General features: G+C 67.3%; 4 protein-coding genes across 4 annotated transcripts in view; 1 reads left to right on the forward strand and 3 right to left on the reverse strand.

Moving 5' to 3' along the window:
• Nucleotides 1-387: 387 nt before the first annotated feature.
• LOC139685323 (basic proline-rich protein-like) lies at nt 388-2,358 on the reverse strand. The gene is made up of 2 exons (XM_071582023.1): nt 2,023-2,358; nt 388-1,347 (listed from the first exon to the last, which is right to left on the reverse strand). The coding sequence occupies exons 1-2, from the start codon at nt 2,356-2,358 to the stop codon at nt 388-390; spliced, it is 1,296 nt and encodes a 431-aa protein (XP_071438124.1).
• Nucleotides 2,359-6,028: 3,670 nt separating this feature from the next.
• The window catches only part of LOC139668153 (extracellular matrix organizing protein FRAS1-like), a 42,683-nt gene continuing 29,257 nt past the window's right edge, over nt 6,029-19,454 (forward strand). The window contains exon 1 of the mRNA XM_071547596.1: nt 6,029-6,262. The gene's annotated coding sequence lies outside the window, so the exon portion shown is untranslated. The remainder of the gene's footprint in view (nt 6,263-19,454) is intronic.
• Nucleotides 11,265-12,641, reverse strand: LOC139685324 (basic proline-rich protein-like). Its single transcript, XM_071582024.1, has one exon. It carries the CDS (start codon nt 12,639-12,641, stop codon nt 11,265-11,267), a length of 1,377 nt encoding a protein of 458 aa, XP_071438125.1.
• On the reverse strand, nt 15,262-16,699 carry LOC139685326 (basic salivary proline-rich protein 1-like). The gene is made up of 2 exons (XM_071582025.1): nt 16,549-16,699; nt 15,262-16,163 (listed from the first exon to the last, which is right to left on the reverse strand). The coding sequence occupies exons 1-2, from the start codon at nt 16,697-16,699 to the stop codon at nt 15,262-15,264; spliced, it is 1,053 nt and encodes a 350-aa protein (XP_071438126.1).

The raw sequence follows: 19,454 nt of genomic DNA on the forward strand, positions 1-19,454 counted from the left end.
GGGAATTGCCGAGGGGCGACGCCTCGGGCGCCGGGGGTCCCCAAGAGGGGGTTTCCGAGGGGCGTCCATCGGGCGCCGGGGGTCCCTAAGGGGGCGTTGCCGAGGGTCGTCCCTCGGGCGCCGGGGGTCCCTAAGGCGAGGTTGCCGAGGGGCGAAGCCTCCGGCGCCGGGGGTCCCCATGGCGGGGATGCCGAGGGGCGACGCCTCGGGCGCCGTGGGTCCCCAAGGGGGGTTGCCGAGGGGAGACATTCCCCGCACTGGGAACGGGGGTCCTCAAGGCGGGTTCCCGCGGGGCAAGATTTTTGGAACCGGCAAGGGGGATAGCCAAGACGGGCTCCCGAGGGGCGACATTTTGGGCACCGGGAAGGGGGGTCCCCAAGGCGGCTCTCAGGGGACCACGTTCCGAGCACAGGGGGGGAGGTTCCCGGCGGGGGCTTCCCGGGGGACGACATTTCGGGCACCGTCGGGGCTCCCCATTGGGGGCTTCCGGGGGGCGACATTTCGGGCACCGGGTTTGGGGAGCGCCGGGGGTCCCCAAGGCGGGGCTGGCCGAGGGGCGGCGCCTCGGGCGCCGGGGGTCCCCAAGGCGGGGCTGGCCGAGGGGCGGCGCCTCGGGCGTCTCGGGTCCCCGAGGCGGGGCTGGCCGAGGGGCGGCGCCTCGGGTGCCGGGGGTTTCCAAGGCGGGACTGGCCGAGGGGCGGTGTCTCGGGCGCCGGGGGTCCCCAAGGAGGGTTGTCCCAGGGGCGACGCCTCGGGCGCCGGGGATCCCCAAGAGGGGATTGCCGAGGGGCGACACCTCGGGCGCCAGGGGTCCCGAAGGGGAGGTTGCCGACAGACGACATTTAGGGCACCGGGGGTCCCCAAGGAGGATTCCCGGGGGACGACATTTCGGGCACCAAGGGTCCCCAAAAGGGGGTTGCCGAGGGGCGGCACCTCGCGTGTCGGAGGTCCCCAAGGGGGTGTTGCCGAGGGGCGTCCCTCGGCCGCCGCGGGTTCCAAAGGCGGGGTTGCCGAGGGGCGACGCCTCGGGCGCCTGGGGTCCCCAACGCGGGGCTGATCGAGGGGCGGCGCCTCGCGCGCCGGGGGTATCCGAGGCGGGGCTTGTCGAGGGGCGGTGCCTCGGGCGCCGGGTGTCCCCAAGGGGGTGTCCGAGGGGCGACGCCTTGAGTGCCGAAGGACCCCAAAGAGGGGGTTGCCGAGGGGCGACCCCTCGGGCGTGGGGGTTCCCCAAGGGGAAGTTTCCGAGAGGCGACGCCTCTGGCGCCGGAGATCCCCAGGGGGTGGTGTCCGAGGGGCGGCGCCTCGAGCGCCGGGGGTCCTAAAGGCCGCGTTGCCGAGGGGCGACGTCTCGGGCGCCGGGGGTCCCCGAAAGCGGGATTACCGAAGGGCAGCGCCTCGGGCGCCGGGGGTTCCCGAAAGGGTAGTTCCCGAGCGACGAGATTTAGGGCACCGGGGATCCCCAAGCAGGGTTCCCGACGGACGACATTTCGAGCACTGGGGGTCCCCAAGGAGGGTTCACGAGGGACGAAATTTTTGGCACCGGGGTCCCCAAGGGGGGTTTACCAAGGGGAGAGCCCCCGGGTGCCGGTGGTCCACAAGGGGAAGTTTCCAAGAGGTGACGCCTCGGGCACCAGGGGTCCCTAAGGGGGGGTTGCCGACGGGCGACGGCTTGAGCGCCGGGGGTCCTCAAGGGAGGGTTGCCGAGGGGTGAGACCTCGGGCACCGGGGGTCCCCAAGTGGGGGTTGCCGAGGGGCGACGCCTCGGGCGCCGGAGGTCTCCAATGGGGGCTGGCCATGGGGCAACACCCAGAGCGCCGGGGGTCCCTAAAAAGGGGTTGCCGAGGGGCGGCGCCTCGGGCGCCAGGGGCCCTCTAGGGCGGGTTGCCGATGGGCGACGCCTCCGGCGCCGGGGGTCCCCAAGGGGGGGTTTCCGAGGGGCGTCCATCGGGCGCCGGGGGTCTCCAAGGCGGGGTTGCCAAGGGGCGATGCCTCGAGCGCCGGGAGTCCTCAAGGGGGGGTTGCCGAGGGGCGACGCCTTGGGCGCTGGGGGTCTCCAAGAGGGGCTTGTCGAGGGGCAACGACTCGGGCACCGGGGGTCCCAAAGGGGAGGATGCGGAGCGGCAACGCCTCCGGCGTCGGGGTCCCCAAGGCAGGGTTGCCGAGGGGCGACGCCTCGGGCGCCGGGGGTCCCCAAGGCAGGGTTGCCGAGGGGCGGCGCTTTGGGCTCCGGGTGTCCCCAAGGAGGGGTTTCGATGGTCGGCGCCTCGGGCGCCGGGGTTCCCCAAGGCAGAGCTTGTCGAGGGGCGACGCCTCGGGCGCCGGGGGTCCCAAAAAAGGGGGCTGGCCGAGTGGCGGCATTTTGGGCGCCGGGGGTCCCCAAAGGGGGGCTGGCCGAGAAGCGGCGCCTCGGGCACTGGGGGTCCCCAACGGAGGCTAGCCATGGGGAAACGCCTCGGGCGCCGGGGGTCCCCAAGGGGAGGTTGCCGAGGGGCGACCATCAGGCGCCGGGGGTCCCCAAGAGAAGATTGCCGAGGGGCGACGCCTCGGTCGTCAGGGGTCCCCAGAGGGGGGTTTCCGAGGGGCGTCCAACGAGCGCTGGGGGTCCCCAAGGAGGGGTTGCCGAATGGCTAGCCCTCAGACGCCGGTGGTCCCCAAGGGGGGTGTCCGAGGGGCGACGCCTGGAGTGCCGAAGGACCCCAAAGAGGGGGTTGCCGAGGGGCGACCCCTCGGGCGTGTGGGTTCCCCAAGGGGAAGTTTTCCGAGAGGCGACGCCTCGGGCACCGGTGGTCCCCAAGTGGGGTTTGCCGAGTGGCGACGCCTCGGGGGCCGGGGGTCCACAAGGGGATGTTGCCGAGGGGCGACATTCCGGGCACCGGCAAGGGGGGTCCATGAGACGAGTTCTAGAGGGGCAACATTTTGGACACCGGGAAGGGGGGTCCCCAAGGCTGGCTCCCAGGGAGCGACATTCCGGGCATGGAGGGGAGGTCCCCGGCGGGGGGTTCCCGGGAAGCGACATTTCGGGCATCGGGGGTCCCCAAGGGGGGTTCCCGAGGGACGACATTTTGGGCATCGGGAGTCCCCAAGGGGGGTTCCCGAGGGACGACATTTTGGGCACCGGGGCACCCTAATGGGGGTTTCTGCGGGACGTTATTTTGGGCACCCCGGTCCCCAAAGGGGGGTTCCGGAGGGACGACATTTTGGGCACCGGGGCACCCTAATGGGGGTTTCCGCGGGACGATATTTTTGGCACCCCGGTCCCCAAAGGGGGGTTCCCGAGGGCCCACAATTTCGGCACCGTAGCTCCCCAGTAGGGGTTTTCGGGGGGGCGACATTTTGGGCATGTGGGGAGGGGTCCCCGGCGGGGGCTCCTGGGGGGCGGCATTTCGGGCAACGGGGGCAGGGGTCCCCGGTGGGCGCTCCCAGGGGGCGGCATCTCGGGCACCGGGAGGTGGGGTCTTTGGCGGGGACTCCCGGGGGGCGACATTTCGAGCACCGGGGTTGGGGAGCGCCTGGGGTACCAAAGGCGGGGTTGCGGAGGGGCGACGCCACGGGCGCCGGGGGTCCCCAAGGAGGGGCTGGCCGAGAGGCGGTGCCTCGGGCGCCGGGGGTCCCCAAGGCGGGGCTTGTCGAGTGGCGGCGCCTCGGGCGCCGGGGGTCCCCAAGGCGGGGCTTGTCGAGGGGCGGCGCCTCGAGCGCCGGGGATCCCCAAGGAGGGGCTTGTAGAGGGGCGACGCCTCGGGCCCTGGGGGTCTCCAAGAGGGGATTGCCGAGGGTCGTCCTTCGGGCACCGGGGGTCCCTAAGGCGAGGCTGCCGAGGGGCAAAGCCTCCGGCGCCGGGGTCCCCATGGCGAGGTTGCCGAGGGGCGATGCCTCGGGTGCGGGGTGTCCCCAAGGGGGGGTTGCCGAGGGGAGACATTCCGGGCACTGGCAACGGGGGTCCTCAAGGCGGGTTCCCACGGGGCGACAATTTTTGCACCGGCAAGGGGGGTCCCCAAGACGGGCTCCTGAGGGGCGACATTTTGGGCACCGGGAAGGGGGGTCCCCAAGGCGGGCTCCCAGGGGGCGACATTCCGGGCATAGCGGGGGAGGTCCCCGGCGGGGGGTTCCTGGGGGGCGACATTTCGGGCACCGGGGTGGAGGAGCGCCTGGGGTACCCAAGGCGGGGCTGGCCGAGGGGCGACGCCATGGGCGCCGGGGTTCCCCAAGGCGGGGCTGGCCGAGGGGCAGCGCCTTGGGCGCCGGGAGAAGGCGGGGTTGCCGAGGGGCAGCGCCTCGGGCGCCAGGGGACCTCAAGGGGGGGTTGCCGAGGGTGTACGCCTCGGGCGCCAGGGAACTCCAACGGGGGTGTCGCCGAGGGGCGACACCTCGGGCTTTGGACTCGACCTGGAACCTCAGTACCTTCTTCCTGCCATACCTTCCCACCTTGAACCCAATCCACAGCAACTGTGTCCCCCGAGCCACTGAGTGCCTCTGTCTGGAAAGACAACCTCCACCACGTGGGCTGGCAAACGAGCACTGGCTCGTTCCTGAGTGCTGAAAACAGGCAGCAGCTTAATAATGACCTTGGAAAGATCTGAATGCCACACAGCAAAGGAAAGCATTTGTTTTTCAAAAGTAATTTTATGTTTTCTACAGAGTTTGCAACAACAGCTTCCTGTTACCAAAAGGAAATTACAAAGATAAGACAAAAAAAAACCCAACAAACCACCCAGAGGCAAAGGGCAGATACTGACCTATGATCTCAGAGCACATCATTCCCACAGAAGTCCCTACCTCAGGTTCCTTTACTGAGACATCTCACTGGACAGACCTTTGTCACCCTGGCCTGATGGCTCTATGGCTGCCTGTGAAAAAAACAAATTAGAAGGCAGGTGTGCAGATGCACTGACGATACAACACCCAGAACTACCGTCTAAATCAGCTCAGCAAGCAGAACACTCACCTGGCGGATACGGTCGGGAGCAGCGGCGCGGCTAGCGGGGCAGGCAGCGGGCGGGAGCCGCCGGAGACTGACAGGAGCGTCCGCCAATGGGAAGCCGCGCCGCCACTGGGAAGGCGGGGACAGCCGTGGGCGGCAGCCGGTGCAGACTGACAGGAGCGTCCGGCAATGGGGTGCCGCGCCGCCAGCGAGAAGGCGGGGCTGGACGTGGGCGGTAGCCGGTGCAGACTGACAGGAGCGTCCGGCAATGGGGTGCCTCGCAGCCATCAGGAAGGCGGGGCTGGATGTGGGCTGGAGCCGACGGAGACTGACAGGCGCGACCGCTAATAGGGTGCTGCGTCGCCAGCGGGAAGGCGGGGCTGGCCGTGGGCTGGAGCCGACGGAGACTGACAGGCGCTTCCGCCATTGGGCTCCCGCGACGCTGAGTTAAGGCGGGGCTAGCCGCGGGCCGGAGCCGCCGGAGACTTACAGGCGCTTCCGCCAATGGGGTGCCTCGTCGCTAGTGTTGAGGCGGGGTTAGCTGCGGGCCGGAGCCGCCGGAGACTGACAGGCACTCCGGCCAATGGGCTGCCGCGCCGCCAGCGGGAAGGCCGGTCTGGCCGTGGGCTGGAGCCGACGGAGACTGACCCCGCCCTTCACCCCACCCCTGCCCATGGCCTCGCTACTCTCTCAGCACCACCCACGGTCCCGCCTCTTGTCGCACCCCCACCCATTTCTCCGCCCCGGACGTGGCCCCGCTCCCGGTCCCTGGCCCCCCATTTGCTTCGCCCCCGCCCCTCTCTCCGCCCAGCTCATGCCCCCCCGGTCCTGCCCTATCCCCTCCGTTCCCCTCGCTCGGCTCTGCTCATGGCTCCGCCTCAGCCCCGCCCCTATTCTGTGGCCCCGCCCATTTGTCGACCCTGCCTGTTGCTTCGCCTTTGCTCCGCCCCTTTCTCCGCCTCTCGCCCCGGCCCGGCCCCGCCCTGTGGGTTTAACTCACTCCACCTGAGCCCGTCAACTGGTCCCACCTGAGCCCCTCCACTCGCAGCCAGAAAAGCCCCTTGGCACTCTGAGCCTTTTCCCCAGACGCGGTTCTCTCGAGCTGTGTTGTTGGTCACTCTGCTGAGGGCGGTGCTTGCACAGAGAGGGTTGGCGCTTTCCGTGGGCACGAAAAGCCCTCCCGGCTGGCACTGGGCTGCGCGGGTCCCGCTTCGCTGCCACTGCCGGGGCGGTTTCTGCAGCAGAGAGAAAACTCCTTGGGCAGGTGCTCTCGGGATTTCTGCTTACCTGTTTCGAGGAGGACCGTCGGGGCACGGCTTGGCTCCTACGGACATGACTTAGCTGGTAAGTGCTGTCTTTCCATCTCTGTGGGAAACAGACTTGTGTTTAATGGCTTGGCAATGCTTGTCTGGCGCTGATAACCATCCCCATGGGTTGCCGTGACCGGAACTGCGGACCAGCAAGGCAGGGTTCGAGTGGTGAGTACAAAGATGGGGGTAGTTCTTAGGATGCTTCTCTGGTTTTGGGGTTGTGGCATAAATGGACCAGGGTCTGCTCAAGGGCTCAGTTTCATTTGCATTGGACCCCAGGGCTGATATTTTCTCTCCCCTGGCTGTGTGGGTTCCTTTGCATCCTCTCCTTTAGGAGGGCTGGAGGCAGAGCTTTTATTTCTCCCTTGGAACTCTGGGGGAAGCAGGCTGAAACTTTTCTGGTTTTAGTGCCTTGTCTGAAGGCAAGGTTGAGGGGGAAAATACATAAAAGTAAGAGTAGTTGTTTTAAAAATCTTTGTGTTCCCCTGCCCCTGCCAAAACACTGGGAGGCACCCACCATCAGGTACCTTGTTTGAAGCTCTTTGGGGGGAACAACAAACAAATGAGTTGATAAAAACCACTGAGCTGCAGACTCTGAGACAGACAGACAGAAGCACTACGTGCCATCTGTTCCTTGTGAAAGGCAGGTCCATGTGTTTCTTTAAGGTCTGAAGTGAAGAGACTTAAGGCCAGGGTTGTTTTATTGTCTTTGAAAGAGGAAAATTGGAACTAATTTATTATTGTTGTGGTTTGGCCCTCTGTAAAGGAGTTCATAATTCTTTTCCTTTTTGTTCCTTCCATTTCCAGTCCTGCTCCCCTGGAACAGGTGCCTCTGGTGCTGCCCCTGTCAGTGGTGTGGTTTCTGTGGCTGTGAGAGGGTTTCCTGAGGACCCTTCCACCGGTTGCCTATTCCTGAGTGCCAAGTTAGGTTTTTTGGGCATCCAGGGCACCTCAGATCCTGGGGCTTGTTTAAACCCCGTCTCTGCTTTATAAGTTTCTAGGGCAGGTAAACTATTTATCTTGATATTGTAGTACAGAAAGAAATCAAGGAGGTTAAAAAGTATTGGCATTGAATTGGGAATATTCAAAGATCTTGGTGTGACAGTTCTTAGGGGTGGATTTTAAGCACATAAATCTGTGTTATTGTAGTGTAGGACAGAACAGAGTGGTGTCTGAGGGACAGGGACTGATGGAATTTGGAGCCATTCCTGCCCAGGACAGCTGTATGACCTTACTCGCGGTGTGACTTGGGGCTTCTGCCTCCTTCTGGCCTCACAAAACTGTTTGGTTCTGAGTGAGCTGCATTTTTGGGCCTTTGGGAAGAAGGGTTTGCAAGTCCCCCATGCAGTGAAGCCATGTGTGCCAAGGGGAGCTTTGACATGGTGTGTTTTTGACAACTCCAGGTGCCTTTTGGTGAAATGGCTGGTGGGGCTTGGAGTGTTGAAGTGTCTCATCTCCGAACACTCAGCCCTTGCTCCTTCAGCATGTCACGAGGCAGGGGAGTCAGTGTGCAAGGTGGCACAGGGCTGTGTGTTAGTGCAGGGTGGCCCTGGAGCTGCTGAGAGAAGAGCCTGCTGGCCTGTGCTGGATGTTCCAGCCCTCTGAGCTCTGGGGGCCCCTGGGCTGTGCAGGTGTGATGCTGGGGCAGGGGAAGGAAGGCCTGGTTGGGAGGGATGTAGGAGCAGAGAGACACTTTGTGCTGGCTGGAAGATCTATGAAAAAAGCAAACAAACAGTAAGTTGCACTGTTTGCTCCTAGTGGAAGGAGAGAGATTTTTAAGGCATGATGTATTTCTGTTGTCCTGGTTTTTTTCCACTAGAACCTTGGGTATTTTCCCTCCTTTTTCCATGTCTGCTGTATTGGGTGTCACAAGGAGGGCTTCCTTCCTCCCGTGGGGTCTTGGGAGTTGGTGGCAGTTCTGCTTTTTCTGAAGGTGTATCCAATTGTGCTACTGAAAAGGATACTTTCTCTTGTAAAAGTATTTGATCTGGATTGACAGTACAGGTATTTCTTTAATCATGTAGCCAGCTGGGGTAAGAATTTTATTTAAAAAGTGATTCTGTTTAGAGACTTTTAGTCTTGTTTCACACAGGGTACAAAGCTGCTGGGAAAATGAACAGAGAAGGGAGCTCTTCTGCCCCTCTTTTGGGGAGCTGAGGGCAGTGGGCTGTCCTGGGGAAGGGGCTCTGTGTTTGGGGATGCAGGGAGGTCTGGCTGCTGGCAGCGAGCAGGGAGGGGGAGTGGGATCAGCAGGATGGGGGAGTCTGTGTGCAAACCAGTGGCCTCTCTGGCACTTGGAATCCTGGAGCAGGCAGAGCAGCACTGGGCTGAGCCTGGTGGTGGGTGGATTGCCAGGATGCAGGAGGGGATAACACAGGGGTATCAAGTCCTCTGTCCCAGGACTACAGTGTGGTGCCTCTGAGCTTGTTGTCAGCAAGGCTAAAAATGGCACTAATTACTCACTGTGGACCAATACCCCAAAGTCATCTTTTTTTCCTCTCCCATTTGCTTTCTGACTCCTGATGCAGGATTTGAGATATCCAGTCTCAGCTGTGGCTTAGGCAGAGCATGGTGGGGCCACTGGAACCTCAGCTCACAGAATGGTGGGAGCAGTGTTGGAGCAACCCTGCGATGTCCTGGGAGCCCTGGAGATGCTGTTTCCTCTGCAGAGCTGGTGTTGTACCCCAGCTGGTGCCTTCAGCCTGTGCTCCCTGAGCTGCAGCTCCCCTGGGGGAACCCTAAAGTGAGATGGGCAGCTGAGGAAGAAGCAAGGCTGTGTGTGGGGAGCAGCATGTTGGGAAGGGGGTATGAGGCATGCTGGGAATTTCTGGGGTTTTTCCCTGGTTTTCTGATTTCCTGTTTGGAAACAAATGAAACTGAAGGGACTTTCTGAATTGCTTTGTAGAGAACTGCCACCCTCATAAAATGCACAAATACTGACTTGGCTGCAGGCCACAAGATAGATACAGACACCCTGGAACCACAAGGGTGAAGATTGTACAGGAGGGTGAGAGAGGTAATGAGGGCAGGAAGATAATGCAGGCAGGGGTAATACAGCCACTCCCTGACAGGCGACATGCGCAGACTGTTGCCACTTATGTAATTAACAGGCGGTGTTTGGCTGCCCCCCGGGCATCACCTTATAGTGAGTCCTGGCCCCACGTAGTATAATGGATGGCTGATCAATAAGGACACCAGGAGTGGGGCAGCTGAGCAACACCCATCCTCCCACTGAGCCCATTTGGTTCCGTGGAGATGCCCGCTAAGCATGGGGGCTGTCCAGCTGCTGCCCATCCTGGTAGTCCTGGCCTGTCTGCTCCAGTGAGCATCAGGGATAGTGAGTAAGCCCTGAACCATCAACTGTTTTGCATCCTTATGTATCCTTTTATTAAGTTTTAATTATTTTATTCTTTTTGTTCTCTCTTGTGTTAAGTGTTTAGGTATTTTATCCTGTTTATTCTCTTTTGTTTGTTGGTATTGCAATAAATGCTATTCATGGTATTTGTCCGACTGTGCTGACCTTGATTCCAGACATGTATCCAGAAGGAACTGATACACCATGTCTTGGGAGTAACATTCTATTGCAGGAGAGAGAGGATTTGGGATGGAGCTGTGGACCTTGGGCACCTGAGAAAAAAATCCCCATTCCCTTTGCTTCCCTCCTTCTTTGTGCACCTGCATCTATCCCTTCTCCCCTCTGTCTTATGACTCCATCTTGGTACCCACCCTCCCTCTTCTTTTCCACGTTTGGGGTTGAGTAAAAAGTGTTATGGGGGGAGTCTGGGGGTGATGAGGTCATGAGCAGCGTCCCAGTGTCTCTGGAGTGTGAGGATGGGGTGCAGGTGAATGGGGGATGAAGGGGGGTCCTGTGGGGTCCAGCAAAAAAAAGGCAGGCTACAGCCCAAATGCTGTAATTTACACTGGAATGGAATTCAAAATAGAGCCCTGTATCTAGGCATTATATACGGGTTTGGGAATATGCGAAATTGGAAAGGGGGATTTTGAAAATAGGAGTTTTGTATTTACAAATGGCACAAACTGAAGGGCTTGTCCGTGCGATAAATTGCGCTCGCTGTGCCGGTGCCAGCAGCTCTCGCTGGCGTCGGGGGTCCCCAAGGAGGGGTTGCCGAGGGGCGACACCTCGGGCACCAGGGGTCCCAAAGGGGGGGTTGCCAAGCAGCGGCGCCTCGGGCACCGGGTGTCCCCAAGGCGGGGCTGGCCGACGGGCAACGCCTCGGGCGCCGGGGGTCCCCAAGGGGGGGTTGCCTTGGGGCGACGCCTCGGGCACCGAGGGTTCCCAAAATACGGGTTGCCGAGGGGCGAGCCCTAGGGCGCGGGAGATCCCCAAAGAGGTGTTGCCAAGGGGCGACGCCTCGGGCGCCAGGGATCGCCAAGGGGGGGTTGCCGAGGGTTGACGCCTTGGGCGCCGGCGGTCCCAAAAAAGGGGGCTGGCCGAGTGGCGGCGCTTTGGGCGCCAGGGGTCCCCAAAGGGGGGCTGGCCGAGGAGCGGCGCCTTGGGCGCCGGGGGTCCCCAAGGAAGTCTGGCCATGGGGAATCGCCTCGGGCGGCGGGGGTCCCCAAGGGGGGGTTGCTGAGGGGCGGCACCTCGGGTGCTTGGGGTCCCCACGGGGGGGTTGCCGAGGAGGGTCCCTCGGCCGCCGTGGGTTCCAAAGGCAGGGTTGCCGAGGGGCGGCGCCTCGGGCGCCAGGGGTTCCCGAACGGGGGATTGCCGAGGGTTGACATTTAGGGCACTGGGGGTCCCCAAGAAGGGTTCCCGACAGACGACATTTCGGGCACCGGGGGTCCCCAAGGAAGGTTGCCGAGGGGCGAGCCCTCGCGCGCCGGGGGTCCTCAAGGAGGGGTTGCCGAGGGGTGACGCTTTGGGTGCCGGAGGTCCACAAAGAGGGGTTGCCGAGGGGCGACGCCTCGTGCGCCGGGGGTCTCCAAGGGGGGGTTGCCGAGGGGCGAGCCCTCGGGGGCTAGGGGTCCACAAGGCGGGGTTGCGGAAGGGCGACTCCACGGGCGCCGGGGGTCCCCTAGGGGGGCTGGCCGAGGGGCGGCGCCTCGTCCGCCGGGGGTTCCCAAGGCGGGGCTGACCGAGGGGCGGCGCCTCGGGCGCCGGGAGTCCCCAAGGCGGGGCTGGCCAAGGGGCGGCGCCTCGGGCGCCGGAGGTATCCGAGGCGGGGCTTATCGAGGGGCGGTGCCTTGGGCGCCGGGAGGCCCGAAGGAGGGGTTGTCCAGGGGCGACGCCACTGGCGCCGACGGTCCCCAAAGCGGGGGTTGCCGAGGGGCGCCGCCTCGGGCGCCGGGGGTCCCAGAAGGGGGAGTTGCCGAGGGGTGGCGCCTCGGGGTCCGGGGGTCCCCAAGGACGGGTTGCCGATGGGCGGCGCCTCGGGCTCCGGGGCCCCCAAGGAGGGGTTGCCGAGGGGCGACATTCCGGGCACCGGCAAGGGGGGTCCCCAAGACGGGCTACCGAGGGGCGACATTTTGGGCACCGGGAAGGGGGGTCCCCAAGGCGGGCTCCCAGGGGGCGACATTCCGGGCATGGGGGGGAGGTCCCCGGCGGGGGGTTCCCGGGGGGGCGACGCCTCGGGCACTGGGGGTCCCCAAGGGGGGTTCCCGAGGGACGACATTTTGGGCACCGGGGGTCCCCAAGGTGCGTTCCGGAGGGACGACATTTTGGGCTCTTGAGTCCCCATAGGGGGGTTCCCGAGGGCCCACATTTTCGGCAGCAGGGGTCCACAATAGGGGTTTCCGGGGGAGCGACATTTCGAGCACGCGGGGGGGGTCCCCGGCGGGGGCTCCCAGGGGGCAACATTTCGGGCACTGGGGGAGGGCCGTCCCCGGCGGGAGCTCCCGGGGAGCGACATTTCGGGCACCGGAAAGAGCAGTCCCCGGCGGGAGCTCCCGAGGGGTGACATTTCGGGCACCGGGTGCAGGGGGGTCCCCGGCGGGGGCTCCCGGGGGGCGGCATTTCGGGCACCGGGAGGTGGGTTCCCCGGCGGGGACTCCCGGGGGGCGACATTTCGGGCACCGGGGTGGGGGAGCGCCTGGGGTACCCAAGGCGGGTTGCCGAGGGGCGACGCCACGGGCGCCGGGGGGTCCCATGGCGGGGCTTGTCGAGGGGCGGTGCCTTTAGCGCCGGGGGTCCCCATGGCGGGGCTTGTCGAGAGGCGACGCCTCGGGCGCCGGGGGTCCCCGAAGCGGGGGTTGCCGAGTGGCGGTGATCGGGCGCCGGGGCTCCCAAAAGCGGGGTTGCCGAGGGGAGACGCCTCGGGCGCCGGGGGTCCCCGAAGGGGGGGTTGCCGAAAGGCGGCAACCTCGGGCACCGGGGGTCCCCAAGGAGGGGGTTGCCGACAGGCTAGCCCTCGGAAGCCGGGGGGTCCCCAAGGGGGGTTGCCGAGGGGCGACATTCCAGGCACTGGGAACGGGGGTCCTCAAGGTGGGTTCCCGCGGGGCGACATTTTTGGCACCGGCAAGGGGGGTCCCCAAGACGGGCTCCCGAGGGGCGACATTTTGGGCACCGGGAAGGGGGGTCCCCAAGGGGGCGCGGGCTTTCAGGGGGCGACATTCCGGGCATAGCGGGGGAGGTCCCCGGCGAGGGGTTCCTGGGGGGCGACATTTCGGGTACCGTCGGGGCTCCCCATTGGGGGCTTCCGGGGGGCGACATTTCGGGCACCGGGGTGGGGGAGCGCCTGGGGTACCCAAGGCGGGGTTGCCGAGGGGCGACGCCACGAGAGCCGAAAGTCCCCAAGGCGGGGCTGGCCGAGGGGCGGCGCCTGGGGCGCCGGGGGTCCCCAAGGCGGGGCTGGCCGAGGGGCGACGCCTCGGGCGCCGGGGATCCCAAGAGGGATTGCCGAGGGGTGACACCTCGGGCGCCAGGGGTCCCGAAGGGGAGGTTGCCCACAGACGATATTTAGGGCACCGGGGGTCCCCAAAGAGGATTCCCGAGGGACGACATTTTGGGCACCGGGGGTCCCCAAAAGGGGGTTGCCGAGGGGCGGCACCTCGCGTGCCGGAGGTCCCCAAGGGGGTGTTGCCGAGGAGCGTCCCTCGGCCGCCGCGGGTTCCAAAGGCGGGGTTGCCGAGGGGCGACGCCCTCGGGCGCCTGGGGTCCCCAAGGCGGGGCTGATCGAGGGGCGGCGCCTCGGGCGCCGGGAGTCCCCAAGGGGGGGTTGCCGAGGGGCGTCGCCTCGGGCGCCGGGGGGTCCCCAAGGGGGGGGTTGCCGAGGGACGACGCCTCGGGCGCCGGGGGGTCCCCAAGGGGGGTTGCCGAGGGGCGAGCCCTCTATCGCGGGGGGTCCCCAAGGGGGGGTTGCCGAGGGGCGACCCCTCGGAGGCCGGGGGTCCCCAAGGGGATGTTGCCGAGGGACGACATTCCGGGCACCGGCAAGGGGGGGTCCCCAAAACGGGCTCTAGAGGGGCGACATTTTGGACACCGGGAAGGGGGGTCCCCAAGGCTGGCTCCCAGGGAGCGACATTCCGGGCATGGGGGGGAGGTCCCTGGCGGGGGATTCCCGGGAAGCGACATTTCGGGCATCGGGGGTCCCCAAGGGGGGTTCCCGAGGGACGACATTTTGGGCGCCGGGGGTCGCCAAGGGGGGTTCCGAGGGACGACAATTTTGGGCACCGGGGGTCCCCAAGGGGGGTTCCCGAGGGACATTTTGGGCACCGGGGGTCCCCAAGGGGGTTCCGGAGGGACGACATTTTGGGCACCGGGGGTCCCCAAGGGGGGTTCCCGAGGGACGACATTTTGGGCACCGGGGGTCCCCAAGGGGGGTTCCCGAGGGACGACATTTTGGGCACCGGGGGGCCCCAAGGTGGGTTCCGGAGGGACGACATTTTGGGCACCGGGGGGCCCCAAGGTGGGTTCCGAGGGACGACATTTTGGGCACCGGGGGTTCCCGAGGGACGACATTTAGAGCACCGGGGATCCCCAAGGAGGGTTGCCGAGGGACGACATTTTGGGCACCGGAGAACCCCAAGGCAGAGTAACCGAGGGGCGACGCCTCGGGCGCCGGGGGTCCCCAAGGAGGGCGTTGCCGAATGGCTAGCCATCAGACGCCGGGGGTCCCCAAAGGGGGTGTCCGAGGGGCGACGCCTCGAGTGCCAAAGGACCCCAAAGAGGGGGTTGCCGAGGGGCGACGCCTCGGGCGTGTGGGTTCCCCAAGGGGAAGTTTTCCGAGAGGCGACGCCTCGGGCACCGGTGGTCCCCAAGTGGGGTTTGCCAAGTGTCGAAGCCTCTGGCGCCGGAGATCCCCAGGGGAGGGTTGCCGAGGGGCGACGCCTCGGGTGCCGGGGGTCCCGAAAGGGGGGCTGGCCGAGGGGCGGCGCCGCGGGCGCCGGGGGTCCCCAATGGGGGCTGGCCATGGGGCAATGCCTGGGGCACCGGGGGTCCCCAAGGGGGGGGTTGCCGAGGGGCTTCCTTCAGCCGCTGGGGGTCCCAAAGGGGGGATTGCCGAGGGGCGACGCCTCCGGCGCCGGGGGTCCCCAAGGGGGAGTTTCTGAGGGGCGTCCATCAAGCACCGGGGGTCCCCAAGGGGGGGTTGCCGAGGGGCGTCGCCTCAGGCGGCCGGGGGTCCCCAAGGAGGGCCTTGTAGAGGCTCGGCGCCGCCTCGGGCGCCGGGAGTCCCCAAGAGGTGATTGCCGAGGGGCGACGCCTCAGGCGCTGGGGGTCCCCAAGGGGGTGTTTCCGAGAGGCGTCCATCGGGCGCCGGGGGTCCCCAAGGGGGGGCTGCCGAGGGTCGTCCCCCGGGCGCCGGGGGTCCCTAAGGTGAGGTTGCCGAGGGGCGAAGCCTCCGGCGCCGGGGGTCCCCAAGGGGGGGTTGCCGAGGGGCGACATTCCAGGCACTGGGAACGGGGGTCCTCAAGGCGGGTTCCCGCGGGGCGACATTTTTGGCACCGGCAAGGGAGGCTCCCCAAGACGGGCTCCCAAGGGGCGACATTTTGGGCACCGGCAAGGGGGGTCCCCAAGACGGGCTCCCGAGGGGCGACATTTTGGGCACCGGGAAGGGGGGTCCCCAAGGCAGGCTCTCAGGGGGCGACATTCCGGGCATAGCGGGCGAGGTCCCCGGCGGGGGGTTCCCGGGGGGTTACATTTTGGGCACCGTCGGGGCTCCCCATTGGGGTCTTCCGGGGGGCGACATTTTGGGCACCCCGGTCCCCAAAGGGCGGTTCCCGAGGGCCCACATTTTCGGCACTGGGGCTCCCCAGTAGGGTTTTTTTGGGGGGGCAACATTTCGGGCATGCGGGGGGGGGGTCCCCGGCGGGGGCTCCCGGGGGGCGACATTTTGGGCACCGGAAGGAGCAGTCCCCGGCGGGATCTCCCGAGGGGCGACATTTTGGGCACCGGGCGCCGGGGGGTCCTCGGCGGGCGCTCCCAGGGGGCGGCATTTCGGGCACCGAGGTAGGGGAGCGCCTGGGGTACCCAAGGCGGGGTTGCAGAGGGGCGACGCCACGGGCGCCGGCGGTCCCCAAGGAGGGGCTGGCCGAGGGGCGGTGCCTCGGGCGCCGGGGGTCCCCAAGGCGGGGCTTGTCGAGGGGCGGTGCTTCGGGCGCCAGGGGTCCCAAAAGCGGAGTTGCCGAGGGGCGACGCCTCGAACGCCGGGGTCTTCGAAGGCGGGGTTGCCGAAGGGTGGCGCCTCGGGCGCCGGGGGTCCCCGAAAGGGGAGTGTCCGAGGGACGACATTTAGGGCACCGGGGATCCCCAAGGAGGGTTGCCGAGGGACGACATTTTGGGGACTGGGGGATCCCAGGGCGGAGTAACCGAGGGGCGACGCCTCGGGCGCCGGGGGTCCCCAAGAAGGGGGTTGCCGAATGGCTAGCCCTCAGACGCCGGGGGTCCCCAAGGGGGGTGTCCGAGGGGCGACGCCTCGAGTGCCGAAGGACCCCAAAGAGGGGGTTGCCGAGGGGCGACCCCTCGGGCGTGTGGGTTCCTCAAGGGGAAGTTTCCGAGAGGCGACGCCTCGGGCACCGGTGGTCCCCAACGCGGGGCTGATCGAGGGGCGGTGCCTCGCGCGCCGGGGATATCCGAGGCGGGGCTTGTTGAGGGGCGGCGCCTCGGGCGCCGGGAGTCCCCAAGGAGGGGTTGCCGAGGGGCGAGCCCTCTTGCGCGGGGGGTCCCCAATCGGGTGTTGCCGAGGGGCGACGCCTCGGGCGCCAGGGATCTCCAAGGAGAGGTTGTCGAGGGGCGACGCCTCGGGCGCCGGGGGTCCCCAAGGGGGGGTTGCCGAGGGGCGACGCCTCGGGCGCCGGGGGTCCCCAAGGGGGGTTGCCGAGGGGCGAGCCCTCTTGCGCGGGGGGTCCCCAAGGGAGGGTTACCGAGGGGCGACGCCTCGGGGGCCGGGGGTCCCCAAGGGGGGTTGCCGAGGGGCGAGCCCTCTTGCGCGGGGGTTCCCCAAGGGGGGGTTTGCCGAGGGGCGACCCCTCGGAGGCCGGGGGTCCCCAAGGGGATGTTGCCGAGGGGCGACATTCCGGGCACCGGCAAGGGGGGTCCCCAAAACGGGCTCTAGAGGGGCGACATTTTGGACACCGGGAAGGGGGGTCCCCAAGGCTGGCTCCCAGGGAGCGACATTCCGGGCATGGGGGGGAGGTCCCCGGCGGGGGGTTCCCGGGAAGCGACATTTCGGGAATCGGGGGTCCCCAAGGGAGGTTCCCGAGGGACGACATTTTGGGCGCCGGGGGTCCCCAAGGGGGGTTCCCGAGGGACGACATTTTGGGCGCCGGGGGTCCCCAAGGGGGGTTCCCGAGGGACGACATTTTGGGCACCGGGGGTCCCCAAGGGGGGTTCCCGAGGGACGACATTTTGGGCACCGGGGGTCCCCAAGGGGGGTTCCCGAGGGACGACATTTTGGGCACCGGGAGTCCCCAAGGGGGGTTCCCGAGGGACGACATTTTGGGCACCGAGGGGCCCCAAGGTGGGTTCACGAGGGCCAACATTTTGGGCACCGGGGGTTCCCGAGGGACGACATTTAGGGCACCGGGGGACCCCAAGGCGGAGTAACCGAGGGGCGACGTCTCGGACGCCGGGGGTCCCCAAGGAGGGGGTTGCCGAATGGCTAGCCCTCAGACGCCGGGGGTCCCCAAGGGGGGTGTCCGAGGGGCGACGCCTCGAGTGCCGAAGGACCCCAAAGAGGGGGTTGCCGAGGGGCGACACCTCGGGCGCCAAGGGTCCCGAAGGGGGGGTTGCCGACAGACATTTAGGGCACCGGGGGTCCCCAAGGAGGATTCCCGAGGGACGACATTTTGGGCACCAGGGGTCCCCAAAAGGGGGTTGCCGAGGGGCGGCACCTCGCGTGCTGGAGGTCCCCAAGGGGGTGTTGCCGAGGGCCGTCCCTCGGCCGCCGCGGGTTCCAAAGGCGGGGTTGCCGAGGGGCGACGCCTCGGGCGCCGGGGGTCCCCAAGGCAGGGCTTGTCGAGGGGCTGCGCCTCGGGCACCGGTGGTCTCCAAGGGGGGTTCCCGAGGGACGACATTTTTGGCAACCCGGTCCCCAAAGAGGGGGTTGCCGAGGGCCCACATTTTCGGCACCGGGGCTCCCCAGTAGGGGTTTTCGGGGGGGCGACATTTCGGGCATGCGGGGGGTGGTCCCCGGCGGGGGCTCCTGAGGAGCGACATTTCAGGAACCGGAAGGAGCAGTCCCCGGCGGGATCTCTCGAGGAGCGACATTTCGGGCACCGGGCGCCGGGGGGTCCCCGGCGGGGCTCCCGGGGGGCGGCATTTCGAGCAATGGGGGCGGGTTTTCCCCGGCGGGCGCTCCCAGGGGGCGGCATCTCGGGCACCGGGGTGGGGGAGCGCCTGGGGTACCCAAGGCGGGGTTGCAGAGGGGCGACGCCACGGGCGCCGGCGGTCCCCAAGGAGGGCTGGCCGAGGGGCGGTGCCTCGGGCGCCGGGGGTCCCCAAGGCGGGGCTTGTCGAGGGGCGGTGCTACGAGCGCCGGGGGTCCCCAAGGCGGGGCTTGTAGAGGGGCGACGCCTCGGGCGCCGAGGGTCCCCAAGAGGGAATTGCCGAGGGGCGACGCCTCGGGCGCCGGGGGTCCCCAAGAGGGGGTTTCCGAGGGGCGTCCATCGGGCGCCGGGGGTCCCTAAGGGGGGGTTGCCGAGGGTCGTCCCTCGGGCGCCGGGGGTCCCTATAGCGAGGTTGCCGAGGGGCGAAGCCTCCGGCGCCGGGGGTCCCCATGGCGGGGTTGCCGAGGGGCGACGCCTCGGGCGCCGTGGGTCCCCAAGGGGGGTTGCCGAGGGGAGACATTCCCCGCACTGGGAACGGGGGTCCTCAAGGCGGGTTCCCGCGGGGCAAGATTTTTGGAACCGGCAAGGGGGATACCCAAGACGGGCTCCCGAGGGGCGACATTTTGGGCACCGGGAAGGGGGGTCCCCAAGGCGGCTCTCAGGGGGCGACGTTCCGAGCACAGGAGGGGGGGTTCCCGGCGGGGGCTTCCCGGGGGACGACATTTCGGGCACCGTCGGGGCTCCCCATTGGGGGCTTCCGGGGGGCGACATTTCGGGCACCGGGTTTGGGGAGCGCCTGGGGTACCCAAGGCGGGGTTGCCGAGGGGCGACGCCACGAGCGCCGGGGGTCCCCAAGGCGGGGCTGGCCGAGGGGCGGCGCCTCGGGCGCCGGGGGTCCCCAAGGCGGGGCTGGCCGAGGGGAAGCGCCTCGGGCGCCTCGGGTCCCCGAGGCGGGGCTGGCCGAGGGGCGGCGCCTCGGGCGCCGGGGGTCCCCAAGGAGGGTTGTCCCAGGGGCGACGCCTCGGGCGCCGGGGATCCCCAAGAGGGGATTGCCGAGGGGCGACACCTCGGGCGCCAGGGGTCCCGAAGGGGAGGTTGCCGACAGACGACATTTAGGGCACCGGGGGTCCCCAAGGAGGATTCCCGAGGGACGACATTTCGGGCACCGGGGGTCCCCAAAAGGGGATTGCCGAGGGGCGGCACCTCGCGTGCCGGAGGTCCCCAAGGGGGTGTTGCTGAGGGGCGTCCCTCGGCCGCCGCGGGTACCCAAGGCGGGGTTGCCGAGGGGCGACGCCTCGGGCGCCTGGGGTCCCCAACGCGGGGCTGATCGAGGGGCTGCGCCTCGCGTGCCGGGGGTATCCGAGGCGGGGCTTGTCGATGGGCGGCGCCTCGGGCGCCGTGGGTCCCCAATGCGGGGTTGCCGAGGGGCGAGCCCTCTTGTGCGGGGTGTCCCCAATGGGGGGTTGCCGAGAGGCGACGCCTTGGGCGCCAGGGATCTCAAA

The sequence above is a fragment of the Pithys albifrons genome, chromosome 2 (genome assembly GCF_047495875.1).
Source record: "Pithys albifrons albifrons isolate INPA30051 chromosome 2, PitAlb_v1, whole genome shotgun sequence".
Lineage (NCBI taxonomy): Eukaryota > Metazoa > Chordata > Aves > Passeriformes > Thamnophilidae > Pithys > Pithys albifrons.